Source organism: Macaca fascicularis, chromosome 1 (genome assembly GCF_037993035.2).
Source record: "Macaca fascicularis isolate 582-1 chromosome 1, T2T-MFA8v1.1".
In the NCBI taxonomy this organism is placed as follows: domain Eukaryota; kingdom Metazoa; phylum Chordata; class Mammalia; order Primates; family Cercopithecidae; genus Macaca; species Macaca fascicularis.
In genome coordinates, this window is record NC_088375.1 from 110,908,955 (window position 1) to 110,926,344 (window position 17,390).

General features: G+C 43.5%; 1 protein-coding gene across 6 annotated transcripts in view; it reads right to left on the bottom strand.

The window, feature by feature from the left end:
- Positions 1 to 291: 291 nt before the first annotated feature.
- PRPF3 (pre-mRNA processing factor 3) overlaps positions 292 to 17,390 on the bottom strand; it is a 33,174-nt gene continuing 16,075 nt past the window's right edge. For 2 of the 6 annotated variants that reach the window (XR_012415290.1, XR_012415292.1), the window contains exons 8-16: positions 16,352 to 16,518; positions 14,165 to 14,244; positions 10,641 to 10,784; positions 9,893 to 9,992; positions 9,607 to 9,778; positions 8,019 to 8,137; positions 7,665 to 7,748; positions 4,896 to 4,957; positions 292 to 654 (exon numbers count right to left, since the gene is read on the bottom strand). Coding sequence is in view for 2 of the 6 variants with exons in the window: in XM_005541998.4 (XP_005542055.1) it covers positions 508 to 654; positions 4,896 to 4,957; positions 7,665 to 7,748; positions 8,019 to 8,137; positions 9,607 to 9,720; positions 9,893 to 9,992; positions 10,641 to 10,784; positions 14,165 to 14,244; positions 16,352 to 16,518 (1,017 nt within the window). In the remaining 4 variants the exon portion in view is untranslated. Of the gene's footprint in view, positions 655 to 4,895; positions 4,958 to 7,664; positions 7,749 to 8,018; positions 8,250 to 9,606; positions 9,779 to 9,892; positions 9,993 to 10,640; positions 10,785 to 14,164; positions 14,245 to 16,351; positions 16,519 to 17,390 lie in introns of all 6 variants that reach the window. The other 4 variants (XM_005541998.4, XM_005541999.4, XR_012415289.1 and 1 more) reach the window with 3 other exon arrangements.

The window sequence follows — 17,390 nt, forward strand, 5'->3', positions numbered from 1 at the left end:
TACTCATTTGTCCCTCCTCTCTCCCTTACCACTTTACACATCTCCCTGCTTCATTCTGCTCCAGGAAAACAGTATTTCTCATTCTAGCTCCAGGATGAGATCAGACATTTCCACTAGACTTCAAAAATACACATCCATCTATCCATCCATCCATTCATCCATTTATATATATAAATAAATGTCAATGACAAAAAATTTTTTTTCTACAGCAATTGCTAAAAGTCTGGAAAAAAGATCACCTGGAGACCCAAACTCTAGTACTTAGGAATGTGTGAAAAATATCACACCAAGTTTAAAAATAACTCTTTAATCATATGCACATAAGGGGAATAAAGGGCAACACCAGGCTGACTCGGGAGGGGAGCAAGATATTCTCCCTTTGTCCCAGTGTCTGCTTGGCACAGTTCTGAGATCACACAACAAGTGGGAGTGGGTTGGGAAATAGAATAAGTGAGAGGACTGAAGAGACAAAGGCAAGGGGGGGAGAGGCAAGGGCTTGCAGTAGTCTCAATCAGTGGACTCTAACACAGATTCACTCAGCGCAAGGTCCCAGTAGTGTTCAGCCCCATGCTTTTTGAAATGCTCACGAGCCATGTTCTCTGTAGGACACTGTTTAAACTTCATCTCTCCAAAGCTCCGGTCTTTGGCTGTACCCTAGGAAAGAGATATGTAATAAAAACACTTCAATTTCTTATTTAAATCAGATATAATATTCTTTTATAAGACCTAGTAGGCCGGGCGTGGTGGCTCAAGCCTGTAATCCCAGCACTTTGGGAGGCCGACACGGGTGGATCATGAGGTCAGGAGATCGAGACCATCCTGGCTAACCCGGTGAAACTCCGTCTCTACTAAAAAATACAAAAAAAACTAGCCGGGCGAGGTGGCGGGCGCCTGTAGTCCCAGCTACTCGGGGGGCTGAGGCAAGAGAATGGCGTGAACCCGGGAGGCGGAGCTTGCAGTGAGCTGAGATCCGGCCACTGCACTCCAGCCTGGGCGACAGAGCGAGACTCCGTCTCAAAAAAAAAAAAAAAAAAAAAGACCTAGTAACATTTGTGAGACATGTGCCCAGCTGAACGTGATTTTATGGTTAAAAAAAAAAAACTGTGACCTCCATTTCCTTGGATATTTGTATGAGTTTTTATGAATTCATATGTATAAGGTTTTTAGATTTTTGAAATGAGGATGAGGAATTCTTTGCTCTGGTGCCTGGGTGGAACAGCAAGTCAGGAAGAACTATGGAAGGTGGAATGAGATAAACTTATCTCCCACCAGGCCTTCAGGACTAAATTTGGGCCTTCAAAAAGGCCCAAAAAACTATTTATACAAGCAGAAGGCTTTGGGGCCCAGCAACAAAGAACAACTCCGGGTGGGGAACAGAAGAAGAGCAGGTACCAGCAGAGAATTACAACAAAAAAAGACAGTACTGGGTAGAACGGCATTCTTGCCAAAGGCACCAGCAGCAATGGCAGTCATAAAGCACTACCTCAAGAGGCTTTCAGGGAGTAGACTCCAATAAGGAGGCTGGAGCAGAACTTGGCTTATTTCTGAATATGAAAGACAATTCCTGAAAACTAAATTCCTACAACATTAATACTGGTTCTCTAAGAAGCCGCGACTTTTTCAGTAAGTACTCTTCGGAGATAAATAGAAGAAAATTGAAAAGAGATGAGGGGGCTGAGATATGTGAAGATATGGGCGCAGTAGCTCATGCCTATAATCCCAGCACTCTGGGAGGCTGAGATGGGAGGATCAGTCAAGGCTAAGAGTTCGAGACAAGCCTAGGCAACATAGTGAGACTGCATTTCTAAAAATTAGCCAGGCACAGTGGTGTGGACCTGAGGTCTCAGATACTTGAGAAGCTGAGACTGGAGAATTGCTTGTCCCTAGGAGTTCAAGGCTGCAGTGAGCTATGACTGCACCGCTGCACGCCAGCCTGGGCAACAGAGCAAGACCCTGTCTCTAAAAAAAAAAAAAAAAATTGGCCGGGCACAGTGGCTCAAGCCTGTAATCCCAGCACTTGGGAGGCCGAGGCGGGTGGATCACGAGGTCAGGAGATCGAGACCATCCTGGCTAACATGGTGAAACCCCGTCTCTACTAAAAATACAAAAAACTAGCCGGGCGTTGTGGCGGGTGCCTGTAGTCCCAGCTACTCGGAGGCTGAGGCGGGAGAATGGCATGAACCCGGGAGGCGGAGCTTGCAGTGAGCCGAGATCACACCACTGCACTCCAGCCTGGGAGACACAGCGAGACTCCGTCTCAAAAAAAAAAAAAATTGATTTAAAAAAAAGATAATATGCAGGTGGGAACTTATTAAACAGAGAAACAAATACTATGGTTATTATCATCTAATTTGTATGCATAAATTGAAGAATCTGGGATAAGGCAGAAGGATACATGAAAACCTTTTTTTTAATTTTTTTTTTTTTATTGCTCCTTCAGAAGAAAAACTATTAATAGCAATTACCTATAAAGACTGGTCTGAAGAGATCAGAGAGAATAGGAAGAGACCTTTTGTTTTTGAGAAACAGTCTCGCACTGTCGCCCAGGCTGGAGTGCAATGGTGTGACCTCGGCTCACTGTAACCTCCGCCTCCCGGATTCAAGCGATTCTCCTGCCTCAGCCTCCCAAGTAGCTGCAATTACAGGCACCGGCCACCACGGCCAGCTAATTTTTGTATTTTTAGTAGAGACGGGGTTTCACCATGTTGGCCAGGTTGGTCTCAAATTCCTGACCTCGTGATCCGCCCGCCTTGGCCTCCCAAAGTGCTGGATTACAGGCGTGAACCACCATGCCCGGCCTGAGACTTTTTCTTTTTTTGTTAAGACAGGGTCTCACTCTGGTGCCCAGGCTGGAGTCCAGTGGCACAATCACAGCTCACTGCAGCTTCAAACTCCCAAGCTGAAGCAATCCTCCCACCTCAGCTTCTCAAGTAGCTGGGACTACAAGCAGACACCACCAGGCCTGGCTAATTTTTGTATTTTTTGTAGAGACGAGGTTTCCCCATGTTGCCCAGGCTGGTCTTGAACTCCTGAGCTCAAGTGATCCAACCACTTCATCCTCTCAAAGTGCTGGGATTATAGGCGTAAGCCACTGTGCTGGGTCTCAGTAAGTACTCTTCTGTATAATTAGAATTTTTTTTTTTTTTTTTTGAGACGGAGTCTGGCTCTGTCACCCAGGCTGGAGTGCAGTTGGCCGCATCTCAGCTCACTGCAAGCTCCGCCTCCCGGGTTTATGCCATTCTCCTGCCTCAGCCTCCCGAGTAGTTGGGACTACAGGTGTCCGCCACCTCGCCCGGCTAGTTTTTTGTATTTTTTTTTTTTTTTTAGTAGAGACGGGGGTTTCACCGTGTCAGTCAGGATGGTCTCGATCTCCTGACCTCGTGATCTGCCCGTCTCGGCCTCCCAAAGTGCTAGGATTACAGGCTTGAGCCACCACGCCAGGCCTAGAATTTTTTTTTTCATCTTAATAAACATTTACTACTTTTGTAATAACATACTGCTTTTATAATAAAGAATTCATTAACAGAAACAAGCACATTTTAGTGCTTGCTTCAGCAGCACATATACTAGAAATAAGTACATTTTCAAAATAGAAGATATATAGCCAGGCGTGGTGACTCATGCCTGTAATCCCAGCACTTTGGGAGGCCAAGGTGGTCGGATCACCTGAGGTCAGGAGTTCAAGACCAGCTTGACCAACATGATGAAACCCCATCTCTACTAAAAATACAAAATTAGCCAGGCATGGTGGCTCATGCCTGTAATCCCAGCTACTCGGGAGGTTGAGGCAGGAGAATCGCTTGAACCCAAGAGGCAGTGGTTGCGGTGAGCTGAGATTGCACCATTGCACTTCAGTCTGGGCAACAAGGGCAAAACTCTGTCTCAAAAAAAAAAAAAAAAAATGCGGGTGCTGGGCACAGTGGCTCATGCCTGTAATCCCAGCACTCTGGGAGGCCAAGGCAGGTGTATCACCTGAGGTCGGGAGTTTGAGACCAGCCTGAGCAACATGAAGAAACCCCGTCTCTACTAAAAATACAAAACTTAGTTGGGCATGGCGGCATATGCCTGTAATCCGAGCTACTTGGGAGGCTGAGGCAGAAGAATTGCTTGAACCCGGGAGGTAAAGGTTGCGGTAAGCCAAGATCACACTATTGCACTCCACCCTGGGCGACAGAGCAACAAGAGCAAAACTCCGTACCCTCCACCCACCCCCAAAAAAGATATACATGTACTATACCTAAAAACAAACATGAAAACATTAATACTGGTTTTAATACTGGTTCTCTAAGAAGCCTTCAAGGATTAAAGAACTAGATAACCATAAAAAATATTCCACTTGAAGAGTGATTTAGTCACATTTTATGAAGTACTATCACACAATTATCTAATTTCATTCTCAAAAAATTGACAATATAGATAGCAAACAGTATCCACATTTTATAGCTAAGGCAACAGAATTTGACATTAAGTGTCTTGCCCAGATTACACAGCTAATAAGCAGCACTGCCCAGCCTCCTAACTTTATATTCTTAAGTATCATACTTCCTTCACTATATCCAAAGGTAAATCCCACAGCAATTCATTCCCCTCTTTCCAAGTCTCATATTCATGACTGTGAAATAAACAATTTTTGGTAGAGAATTTGTATTCCTGCTACCAGCAGCACTGTCCACACACTTCCCCAGATAGCATATACTAAATACTCATCAATTTAACTAAACAGATGATCAGGAAGAATTTATTGCCAACCATTTAAAAATGGATTCCAAAAAGAAACATAAATTATTTAAGGGATTATTCACTGATTAGATCTTACATTCCATTGCTCTACTTAAATAGTATAAATAATCAGGAGTTGGCTAAAGTTTTACAATGTTTTACAAAGGATCACCTACCTCCCAGACTAGTACACATTTGTTGGTTTTCTTCACAGCTTCCTCATCAGATTCCTCATCATCTGGAAGAGAAATCTTGTTATAGACTTAGACTTGAGATTCAGGTTCTAAAGAAACAATATTCAAGTCTAACCAAACTCTTAAATATTGTCACCCTTTTTATGTGTTGGACCAAATGTTTTATTTTCTGTTGCTCTTTATTTTCCCCAAATTAGACTTGAAGCTCCAAGTAAAAAGGAATATTAATTAATACAATTAGCATTTACTTAGCACTTGTTATGAATCAAGAGCTGTAACAGGTACTGGGAATAAGGAAATAAAAGACAAGCAGTCAAGAATAAAAACTTGTCCTAGGTACTCTGGGAAGCAGGCTTCAGATGTCAACATCATTTATTACTCTCAAAAAACTTTCGCCCAATGGAGGAAGGCAGATATACCAAATCAAAATTATCGGCCAGTGTGGTGGCTCACGCCTGTAATCCTAGCACTTTGGGAGGCTGAGGTGAGTGGATCACTTGAAGTCAAGAGTTTCAGACCAGCCTAGCCAACATGGTGAAACCTCATCTCTACTAAAAACACAAAAATTAGCCAGGCGTGGTGGCGGGTGCCTGTAATCCCAGCTTCTCAGGAGGCCGAGGCAGGAGAATCACTTGAACCTGGGAGGTGGAGGTTGCTGTGAGCCAAGATGGTGCCACTGCACTCCAGCCTGGGCAACAGAGCAAAAACTCCATCTCAAAAAAAAAAAAAAAAATGCACGTGTAAAACAAAATAAAATATACACCAATTATATTACAAAAATGTACTTTAAATACTTCAAGGACAAAAAGTCAGGAAGGCTAGTTAGGTAAAGTTAAGAAAAGGCTCTCTGTAGATTTTATTTTTTATTCTTGGGTCTCTTAAGATGAACTCTCTGCAGATTTTATTCATATTTTTATTTTTTTGAGACAGAGTCTCACTCTCTCACTCAGGCTGGAGTGCAGTGGTACAATCTTGGCTCACTGCAACCTCTGCTTCCCCCGTTCCAAATGCTTCTCCTGCCTAGGCCTCCCGAGTAGCTGGGGTTACAGGCACACACTGCCATGCCCAGCTCATTTTTGTATTTTTTAGTAGAGATGAGGTTTCACCATGTCAGGCTGGTCTCAAACTCCTGATCTCAGGTGATCCACCCGCCTCAGCCTCCCAAAGTGCTGGGATTACAGGCATGAACCACCACGCCCAGCCTCTCTGCAGATTTTAAATGCTAATCCAGGTCTTCAAAGATGAGAATGAACACTAATGGAAGTATGATGGCCAGAAGCATGTCAGATACAGACAGTCCTTGACTTAGAATTTTTTGCCTTGAGTACAGTGTGAAAGTGATAAATATTTAGTAGAAAATGTACTTCAAATTTTAAATTTTGAGATTTTCCTGGGCTAGCAATATGCAGTAAAATACTCTTACGTGAGATAAAAAATAGGCTTTGTATAAGATGATTTTGCCCAGCTGTAGGCTAATCTAAGTATTCTGAGAAAGTTTAAGGAAGGCTAGGCTAAGTTATGATGTCCTAAAGGTCAGATGTATTAAATGCATTTTTTTTTTTTTTTTTTTTTGAGATGGAGTCTCGCTCTGTCACCCAAGCTGGAGTGCAGTGGTACAATCACAGCTTACTGCAACCTCCGCCTCCCAGGTTCAAGCGATTCTCCTGCCTCAGCCTCCCGAGTAGCTGGGATTACAGAGGCCCACCACCATGCCCCGAATTTTTGTGTTTTTAGTAGAGATGGGGTTTCACCATGTTGGCCAGGCTGGTTATGAACTCCAGACCTCAAATGATCTGCTTTCCTGGGCCTCCGAAAGTGCTGGGATTATATGTGTGAGCCACTGCGCCTGGCCTTAAATGCATCTTTGACTTAACGATATTTTCAACTTATCTTAGGTTTATTGGAACTAACCCCATTATAAGTTGAGGAGCATATGTGTGAGCATGTACATGTATACATATATGTGTATGTATATATATATATAAAAAAAACAGGCAAAAGAAAAAGTAGTTTGATCAAAGCAGAGCTTTTTTGACCTGAAAATATTTTTGCCTTCAATCCTTAAAAAAAAAAAATCAAATAATAATATAATATAGACACTGTACACATGAATGTATAGCTTACTGGATTTGCTTTTTCTTTTTGAGACAGGGTCTCATTCTGTCACCCAGGCTGGATTGCAGTGGCACAATCACAGCTTACTACAGCCTTGACCTCCCCAAGCTCAAGTGATCCTCCCACCTCAGCTTCCTGAGTAGCTGGGAATACAGGTGTGTGCCACCACACCCAGCAAATTTTTGTACTTTTTGTAGAGATGGGGTTTCACCACGTTGTTTGCCCAGGCTGGTCTCGAACTCCTGGCCTCAGGCAATCTGCCCGCCTCAGTCTCCCAAAGTGCTAGGATTACAGGCAGGAGCCACCATGCCTAGCTGCTTGCTGAATTTTCAAATACTGAATAAATTCATATAACCAGTACTCAGATCCAGGACAGACACAGAAACCAGTGGGTAGAAAAGCCTTAAATGATAGGCAAAAAAAAAAAAAAAAGCTTTACCATTCATGCATATAATTATATAGTAAATATTATATGAATGTCTAGGAGGCTCAAAGTCTAAATGGGTCTTTCTAAAATTCCTGAACACTATCTAGTGTTAGCAAGAGTGTCACAGGGAGGGAATAAAATGAATGGACAGATGCACCATCCCCACCTCCCACAGCTCTCCCACTTAATCCCCTCTAACCCCCATTCACCATCTCCCTTCGTGTTAGATGTCTGTTCATCCCACTTTATCCGATGCAGCATAAGACGCTTAAATTTCTTCTGGGCCTTGGGGCCTGGAAACAGAGAAGAAGAATTTTGCCAGAACTGTGGAAGATGATGGGTTAGAAAGAACCTCTGAGCTCAGACATTAATGTAGTAGTTGAAGCAATCCCAGGACCACATCTTAGGGCCTTCTATTCCAATAAACACAGAAGCAATGACCTAGCATATTATATCAGGTATGACACTAAAATACTATCTTTTTCTACTTTCTCCCCACAATGCTAATCACTCTAAGCCCAGGGTTGTCTGAGGACAGTCTCCCTCAAGTTTTTCAGACTCACCCCCTTCCACTACTACCACGTTGACATCCTTGTGCAGTACCACCACCCCTGTCAGGTACAGTTGCCCAGCATTGGCTTCAATCTTGAACTTCTTGGCTGGGTTGCTCAAATTTCGAACTCTGGAGAAGGGAAAGTTTAGTTATGTCTTCCATTTTAGCATCAGCAGCTGCCTGAATGGAGTGGCAAGTAGAGATGAATCCCAAATGGTTTCCTCTCTATAAACAAAGGCCTCTGGAGTAAACAAATAGATGAATGCTTAAAAGGTAGAGTTGATGAGTCTAGAAATATTTCCACACTCTCATATTTTTTCAAAGTCTAGCACTTTACATTACACAATAGCAGGTAACCAAAGTTTACTCTAAGAATCAGGGAGAGGTATTTACTATTATCCAAAAATGCTTATAATCTCATTGTTCTTGACAATGTAAAGACCTACAGACTTTTTGTCCTCTAGACCCTTAGACCCTCATAATATAGGATTACTCGGCTTGGCGCAGTGGCTCACACCTGTAATCCCAGCACTTTGGGAGGCCAAAGTGGGCAGATCACGAGGTCGGGAGTTCGAGACCAGCCTGGCCAACATGGTGAAATCCCATCTCTACTAAAAACACAAAAATTAGCCAGGCATGGGGGTGCATGCCTGTAATCCTAGCTACTCAGGAGGCTGAGGCAGGAGAATCGCTTGAACCTGGGAGGCAGAGGCTGCAGTGTGCCGAGATTGTGCCACTGCACTCCAGCCTGGGCAACAAGACTGAAACTCCGTCTCAAATAAATAAATAAATAAATAAACAAATGAAATCTATATAGGATCACTATATAGGCATGAAAATTTTCTAGGAGATGTGAAAAACTGTTAATAGCAATTACCTAAAGAGAGTGGTTCTAAGGGATCACAGAATAGAAAGGAGACATTCTGAGTAAGTGTTCTTCTGTATTGTTAGACAATTTTTTAAATCTTAATAAACATTCACTACTTTTGTAATAATGTACTTTTATAATAAAGAACTAGTTAATAGAAATAAGCACATTTTAAAAATAGAATATAAACATGTACTCAACATAAAAAAATAAAAACATTAAATCAACACAAAGGAAGAAAAATATTTACAACATATAAAACGCATTTTGGAGTGAGGATGAAACACAGCAATACATCAGGGTAAGGATATGACTACCGAGGAAAGAAAATTTGTAATGCTTCCATGGATGTTGGAAGCAAACTCAGACCATTTAAAAAAAAAGATGAAAAAAAAAAAGAAATAGGATGATATTTTATAGTCCTCAAAGGACATACAATCTTTAGTTCATATCTTGGCCTGAACAAGTATATTGATTTGTTCATTTTTTCAGAACTAATAGTCTGGTAAAAAAAGAAGACTTCAGAGGGAAGACTTGGATAACCATAAACATAAGTCATTAACCCTCGCTATTTTACAAGATTTACTAGCTCTTGATCCACACTAGGGTCATTAAAAGAGAGTAGGAACTGGTGTCAGGTATGCTTTTAGGCCACAATGATTCTGCCTCAAGCACTTGGAAAATGTTTTAGTAATTCTAAGGGGAAGGTCGGCCCAGTATGGACACCTACCTATATACAGATATGTGTACCCCCTGTGAAATGTCTTCTTTAAGCTTTTTAATTTTCTTGACCTTTCTCTGTTCTGCTGTGAGTTTTCGGGCAGCGTTGGCCTCTTCATGCGCTCTGTCGTGACAGGAAGGACATCCACAAGTGAGAAAGGCATTGAAGATCAGAGGCAGGGCTGAGGGAAAGAGAGAGCAACGGAGAACTCTCCCCTCCCTCCAAATATGGATCCCCCAGAAGAGTTTGGGAAGGGTCCTTGCCCGGGGTTTCCACCCAATCCCATGGCACTTACTTCTGTCTTTTTGCCATCTGAGCTCTGACATGGGCTTCTACCTTCGTGGGGTCTTGAACAGCTTCTGTTCCTAATACTCGCATCAGATTAGAAATTCTCACTGCAGTGAAGAGAGGACAGCAGTCAATCTTTGAAGTCACTTCTCCAGCTGGAGTAACTTGCTATCTCTTCTACACCAATTCATATTATTTACCTATTTCAAATCTCTGCTTCTAAACTCACTTTCTCCAATAACTACTACCTTGAAAATCTAACCCAATCACTTCAGCATTTGCAGAAGTTCACACAATTAAGTTGAAGATTGGTACTTATCACAGCATCTAGTGAAAGAGTTTATAAATAACAGTCCTCAGTCAAAATATTGCTGAACGAGAATGTAACTACAGGGGCAATTTCTTTATCCTGCACTTTCATTGTAAAAATTAAAACATTAAGAATTATGTACATAAAAAGTCTACCCAAATACTGCAACTACTATCTCCATGAATTTCAAGACCTGTATTCTTCCAGGAAAACCAGAGTGTTGTATGATCAGTATGCTTAAAAATAAGCCTTAAATGGCCTCTATAATGAATGTGTTGACCTATCTTAATATGAAAAGATGGTAGAACACTTGGAGAAAAAAGACCCCAAGAATGATTCTTAGAAACAGAAATCACTCAGACATAGAGAGATGTTAAAGTTCCTCCAGAATTAAAGACATAAACTTGCCACTCTTTTTAACAGCAGAGGCCACTAAGAGATGTACCTTTGGGTTCTGGAGGAGGCATCAGGCCCAGCCTGACTTTTTCTTGTAGTTCCTTCTGTGCTTCCCTCCTTGTTTGTCTCCGAAGTTTTTTCTGTTCCTTCTTGGTAAGATATACTCCCAGAGTAACTGGTGTGTCATTGTCAACTGTCAGGGCAGAGATTAGTATACCAAAGCAATAAGAAAATTTTTTTTTTTTTTTTTTTTTTTTTTTTTTTTTTTTTTGAGACGGAGTCTCGCTCTGTCGCCCAGACTGGAGTGCAGTGGCGTGATCTCGGCTCACTGCAAGCTCCGCCTCCCGGGTTCACGCCATTCTCCTGCCTCAGCCTCCGGAGTAGCTGGGACTACAGGCGCCTGCCACCACGCCCGGCTAATTTCTTTTTGTATTTTTAGTAGAGACGGGGTTTCACCGTGTTAGCCAGGATGGTCTCGATCTCCTGACCTCGTGATCCGCCCACCTCGGCCTCCCAAAGTGCTGGGATTACAGGCTTGAGCCACCGCGCCCGGCCGCAATAAGAAAATTATATATATATATATATATATTTTCCCCCCCACTCTGTCACCCAGGCTGGAGTGCAATGGCCCGATCTCAGCTCACTGCAGCCTCAAGTAATTCTCCTGCCTCAGCCTCCCGAGTAGCTAGGATTACAGGCACATGTCACCATGCCTGGCTAATGTTTGTATTTTTAGTAGAGACGGGGTTTCACCATGTTGGCCAGGCATGAGCCACCATGCCTGGACAGCAATAAGAATATTAAAGAGACCTAGGTAAATATCAATATCATTAAAAGAAACTTTAGGCTGGACGCAGTGGCTTATGCCTAAAGCACTTTGGTAGGCCAAGGTGGGAGGATTGCTTGAGCCCAAGAGTTCCAGACCAGCCTGGACAACCAAGTGAGACTCAACTCTATTATAAACATTTTATGTAAAAAATATATTGAGGCCAGGTGCAGTGGCTCATGCCTGTAATACCAGCACTTTGGGAGGCAGGGACAGGCAGATCACAAGGTCAAGAGATCGACTCCACTAAAAGTACAAATATTAGCTGGGCATGGTGGCACACGCCTGTAGTCCCAGCTACTCGGGAGGCTGAGGCAGCAGAATCACTTGAATCCAGGAGGCGGAGGTTGTAGTGAGCTGAGATTGTGCCACTGCACTCTAGCCTGGCGATAGAGTGAGACTCCATCTAAAAAAAAAAATATGTGTGTGTGTCTGTGTGTGTGTGTATATATATATATAAACTTTAAATAGAAAACGGAAAAAACTTGTTAAGGGATCAGTAAGATTAAAATCAGTTCAGGCCTGGTGCCCAGCAGTATATTTTTAAAAAACATTCTTATCTTTTTTTTTTTTTTTTTTTTTTTTGAGATGGAGTCTCGCTCTGTTTTTTTTTTTTTTTTTTTCTTTGAGACAGAGTCTCGCTCTGTCGCCCAGGCTGGAGTGCAGTGGCCGGATCTCAGCTCACTGCAAGCTCCGCCTCCTGGGTTCGGGCCATTCTCCTGTCTCAGCCTCCTGAGTAGCTGGGACTACAGGCGCCTGCCACCTCGCCCGGCTAGTTTTTTGTATTTTTTTAGTAGAGACGGGGTTTCACCGTGTTAGCCAGGATGGTCTCGATCTCCTGACCTCGTGATCCACCCGTCTCGGCCTCCCAAAGTGCTGGGATTACAGGCTTGAGCCACCGCGCCCGGCCTGGAGTCTCGCTCTGTTGCCCAGACTGGGGTACAGCGGCACAATCTCGGATCACTGCACGCTCTGCCTCCCAGGTTCACACCATTCTCCTGCCTCAGCCTCCCGAGTAGCTGGGACTACAGACACCCACCACCAGGCCTGGTTAATTTTTGTATTTTTAGTAGAGACCGGGTTTCACCTTGTTAGCCAGAGGTCTCAATTTCCTGACCTCATGATCCGCCTGCCTTGGCCTCCCAAAGTGCTGGGATTACAGGCGTGAGCCACCGCGCCCGGTCATTTCTCGCTCTGTCACCCAGGCTTGAGTGCAGTGGCACGATCTCGGCTCACTGAAACCTCTGCCTCCCGGATTCAGGCGATTCTCCTGCCTCAGCCTCCCGAGCAGCTGAGACTTCAGGCACGCACCACCCCCTCCCCAATAATTTTTATATTTTTAGTAGAGACAGGGTTTCACCATATTGGCCAGGCTGGTCTCGAACTCCTGACCTCATAATCCACCTGCCTCAGCCTCCCAAAGTGCTGGGATTACAGGCGTGAGCCACTGCACCCAGCCTCTTTCTTAAGTAGTGTTCTTAGTTGTTTTCCTTTAAGCTGTTAAACTCCCTCATTCAATGATCCCTGGCAAATGCAGAAAACAAAATTAGGGCCAGGTGCGGTGGCTCACACCTGTAAACCCAGCACTTTAGGAGGCTGAGGTAGGAGGATCACTTGAGGTCAGGAGTTCAAGACCAGCATGATCAACATGACAAAACCCTGTCTCTACTAAAAGTACAAAAACTAGCCAGGTGTGGTGGTGGGGACCTATAATCCCAGCTACTTGGGAGGCTGAGGCAGGAGAATCGCTTAAACCTGGCCGGGGAGTGAAAGTTGTAGTGAATGAGTGAATGAAGATCGCGCTATTGCACTCCAGCCTAGGTGACAAAAGTGAAACTCCATCTCAAAAAAAAAAAAAGCGACTTTGTTTCCCAGTTTCAACTTTGGGAAACTAACAAAAAGTCCTTTGGAGTTAGCATCCCTCACAGTGGGTAGTGGAGCATATCGCATCTAATAACACACCAAACCAAGAGTTTAGCTCTTGCATTTGCATTTAGCTATGGATGCCATGACAACATGTGGTTCTATAAAAGGAGCAAGCTGAGGGCTGCTTCCTAGGAACAACCAGGGAACTGTAAATGTAAAGCTTCATGAAATTTTTGGGGTTCTTTTTTTTTTAAGAGACAAGGTCTGGCAGTATCACCCAGGCTGGAGTGCAGCAGCGCCATCTCAGCTCACTGCAACTTCTACCTCCCAGGCTCAAGCCATCCTCCACACCTCAGCCTCCCAAGAGGCTGGGACTATAGATGCACGCCACCATGTCCGGCTGATTTTATTTTTTGTAGAGATGGGGTTTTGCTATGCTGCCCAGATCTGGAACTCCTGAGCTCAAGTAATCTGCCTACTTCAGCCTCCCAAAGTACAGTGATTATAGGCATGAGCCACCATATCCAGCCAAATTATTTTTCCTTGAGATGGGTCTCACTGTGTTGCCCAGACTGGTCTTGAATTCTTGGCCTCAAGCGATCCTCCTGCCGTGGCCTCCCAAAGTGTTTGGATTAGAGGCATGAGCCACCATGCTTGGCTGTCTCATGAAATTCTAAGCACAGGAATATGCACTTAAAATGTATGTTCACTGGTCAAACTACAAACTATTGTTAGGAAAAAAACTGAACTAAAAAAAAAGAATTACACATGGATAGTGGCTACTGTACTGAACAGCACAGATACAGAACATGTTCATCGCTGTATAAATTTCCAGTGGATAATGCTGCTCTAGAGACTTGATTCAGGAATCTATACATTACCTGGAGGATTGAGCTGGGCTGGATGTTCAACAAGATTTGTGATTCCAAAATAATCTTCTCTCTTGGGATTTTCCTCTGTACTAAAATTGTAGGAAGGAAAGAAAACGCGATATGTGGGTAGAGATGATTCTAAGAGAGGAGTCTCAGAAATACAATGAAAAAATCCATTCTCCATAATGGGTTCTTGCGCTTGATATACCTAAAATAGCATTTACGTACCTAAAATATATAATTAAATTACATATAATTTTTATGATGAGAGAACTGAGTCCCTCTATGGTTGAACACACTCTCCACAGCAGTCATTCCCAACCTTTTTTCTACCATGCCACAGCTGATAGATGCTATGTTCTCTCATTAGTGACAATAAGTCCCTGGAACAGTGGCTGACAAAGAATGGGCAAGGAAAGGCTAAGATAAAATCTACTAAAGCCATGTATCAGAATGATGGAACAGGGCCAGGCGCAGTGGCTTATGCCTATAATCCCAGCACTTTGGGACACCGAGGCAGGTGGATCACCTAAGGTCAGGAGTCTGAGACCAGCTTGCCAAACAGTGAAACCCTTCTCTACTAAAAATATAAAAACTGACCAGGTGTGGTGGTATTTGCCTGTAGTACTGGATACTCAGGAGGCTGAGCTAGGAGAATCGCTTCAACCCAGGAGACAGAGGTTGCAGTGAGCCGAGATCATGTCACTGCACTCCCAGCTCAGACAACAGAGTGAGACTCTGTCTTTAAAAAACAAAAAACAAAACAAAACAAAAAACAGTGGGCGTAGTGACTCATGCCTGTAATCCCAGCACTTTTGGGAGGCTGAGGCAGGTGGATCACCTGAGGTCGGGAGTTCAAGACCAGTCTGACCAACATGGAGAAACCCGTCTCCACTAAAAACACAAAAAATTAGCCAGGCGTGGTGGCGCATGCCTGTAATCTCAGCTACTTGGGAGGCTGAGGCAGGAGAATCACTTGAACCTGTCAGGCGGAGGTTGCAATGAGCCCAGATCGCGCCATTGCACTCCAGCCTGGGCAACAAGAGCGAAACTCTGTCTCAGACAGAAGAAAAAAAAAAAAAGAATGATGGAGCAGATATATTTAAAGCTCCTCAAATGTGTCTTATATCCTTTTTTTTTTTTTTTTTTTTTTTTTTTTTGAGACAGAGTTTCACTCTGTTGTCCAGGCTAGAGTGCAGGGGTCATGGTCATAGCTAACTGCAGCACAGACACTCCTGGGCTTGAGTGATTCTCTCACATCAGCCTCCTGGGTAGCCAACCCACCATGCCCAGCTACTTTTTTTTTCTTTTTTAATTTTTATAGAAATGAGGTCTCACCATATTGCCCAAGCTGGTCTTTAACTCCTGGGCTCAAGCAATCCTTCAGCCCTCAGCCTCCAAAAGTGCTGGAAATAACAGGTGTCAGCCACCAAGCCCAGCCTTATAAGATATATTTACAATTATCTCACCTACCAACTAATAATCCTTGCTCTATCACAATGAGATCTTTAGGAAATGTAAACACCTATAATATGTAGCAAAAGAATGTAATTAAGGAAAATAATGCTAAAAACAGGCAACAATGTGTAACACAGCAAAATTAATTACAGACTTTGCTTTTGTAGATTATTTGTGTCCCTAGTTATCCTACATTAACCCCAAAAGCTAAAAACAACCTATATGATACATCACAAATGCAGGAGCTTGGCCTGGTGCAGTGGCTCATGCCTGTAATCCCAACACTTTGGGAGGCTAAGGCGGGCAGATCACCTGAGGTCAGGAGTTCGAGACCCGCCTGGCCAACATGGCAAAACCCTCTCTCTACCAAAAATACAAAAAGCAGACAGGCGTGGTGGTGCACACCTGTAGTCCCAGCTACTCGGGAGGCTGAGGTTCAAGGAGAATTCAAGGAGAATCTCTTGAACCCGGGAGGTGGAGGTTGCAGTGAGCTGAGATCGTGCCACTGCACTCTAGCCTAGGTGACAGAGTGAGACTCCCTCTCAAAACAAAACAAAACAAAACAAAACAAAAAACACAGGAGCTTGTGTACAGTTACTTATCTTTCTTGGATTTTAAAATTTTAATTAATGAATGAGTACCATCCTTCCCACTAGCTTTACTAAAAGGTATTAACTTGAATCTTAAACTCGGCTGATTAAAAACTGTTTTTTTAAAAAGGTACTAAAACAAACTCACAGATCAAAGCCATTGGGAATTATGTAAGAGTCCCACCACTCAATTTCAGGAATATCTCCTTCCTTTAGCTCCTTCTTAGGAGCTATGAGGGCAAGCCTAGTCGAAGTATGGATGCCTGTTTTTCGAGCTGCTTGTGAAATCTCTGCCTGTAGCTTCTCCAGTTGAGCCTAAAAACAAGATAATCCAAGACAGAAAGATAAATTGGAATCATAGAAAACAGAATTTGTAGAATCTCAATTTTTTTTTTTTTCTTTGAGATGGAGTTTCGTTCTGTTGCCCAGGCTGGAGTACAATGGCATGGTCTTGGCTAACAGCAACCTCTGCCTCCCAGGTTCAAGCCATTCTCCTGCCTAAGCCTCTGGAGTAGCTGGGATTACAGGCATGCGCCCCCAACTCCAGCTAATTTTGTATTTTTAGTAGAGATGGGGTTTCTCCATGTTGGTCAGCCTGGTCTCAAACTCCCGACCTCAGGTGATCTGCCTGCCTCGGCCTCCCAAAGTGCTGGGATTACAGGCATGAGCCACTGTGCGGGGCCAGATTCCCAATTTTTTTTTTTTTTTTTTGAGACGGAGTCTCGCTCTGTCACACAGGCTGGAGTGCAGTGGCGCCATCTTGGCTCACTGTAAGCTCCACCTCCCAGGTTCACGCCATTCTCCTGCCTCAGCCTCCCGAGTAGCTGGGACTACAGGCATCTGCCATCAGGCCTGGCTAATTATTTTGTATTTTTAGTAGAGTAGGAGTTTCACCGTGTTAGCCAGGATGGTCTCAATTTCCTGACCTCGTGATCCGCCCACCTCGGCCTCCCAAAGTGCTGGGATTATAGGCATGAGTCATGACGCCTGGCCAATAATCCCAAATTTTAAAACATTTCCCCTTTGAACTCTTTACACCTAAAGCAACAAATTCATTCTGAAAGTTTAGAAAGGAGTTGTTCTGCTTTATTTTATCCTTTATTTAGTTCATTTACATAGATCCTCACCTTCACCCTCTCCCTTCACTCCACAGTATATGCCTGCAGTAAATACACAGAAATAGAATT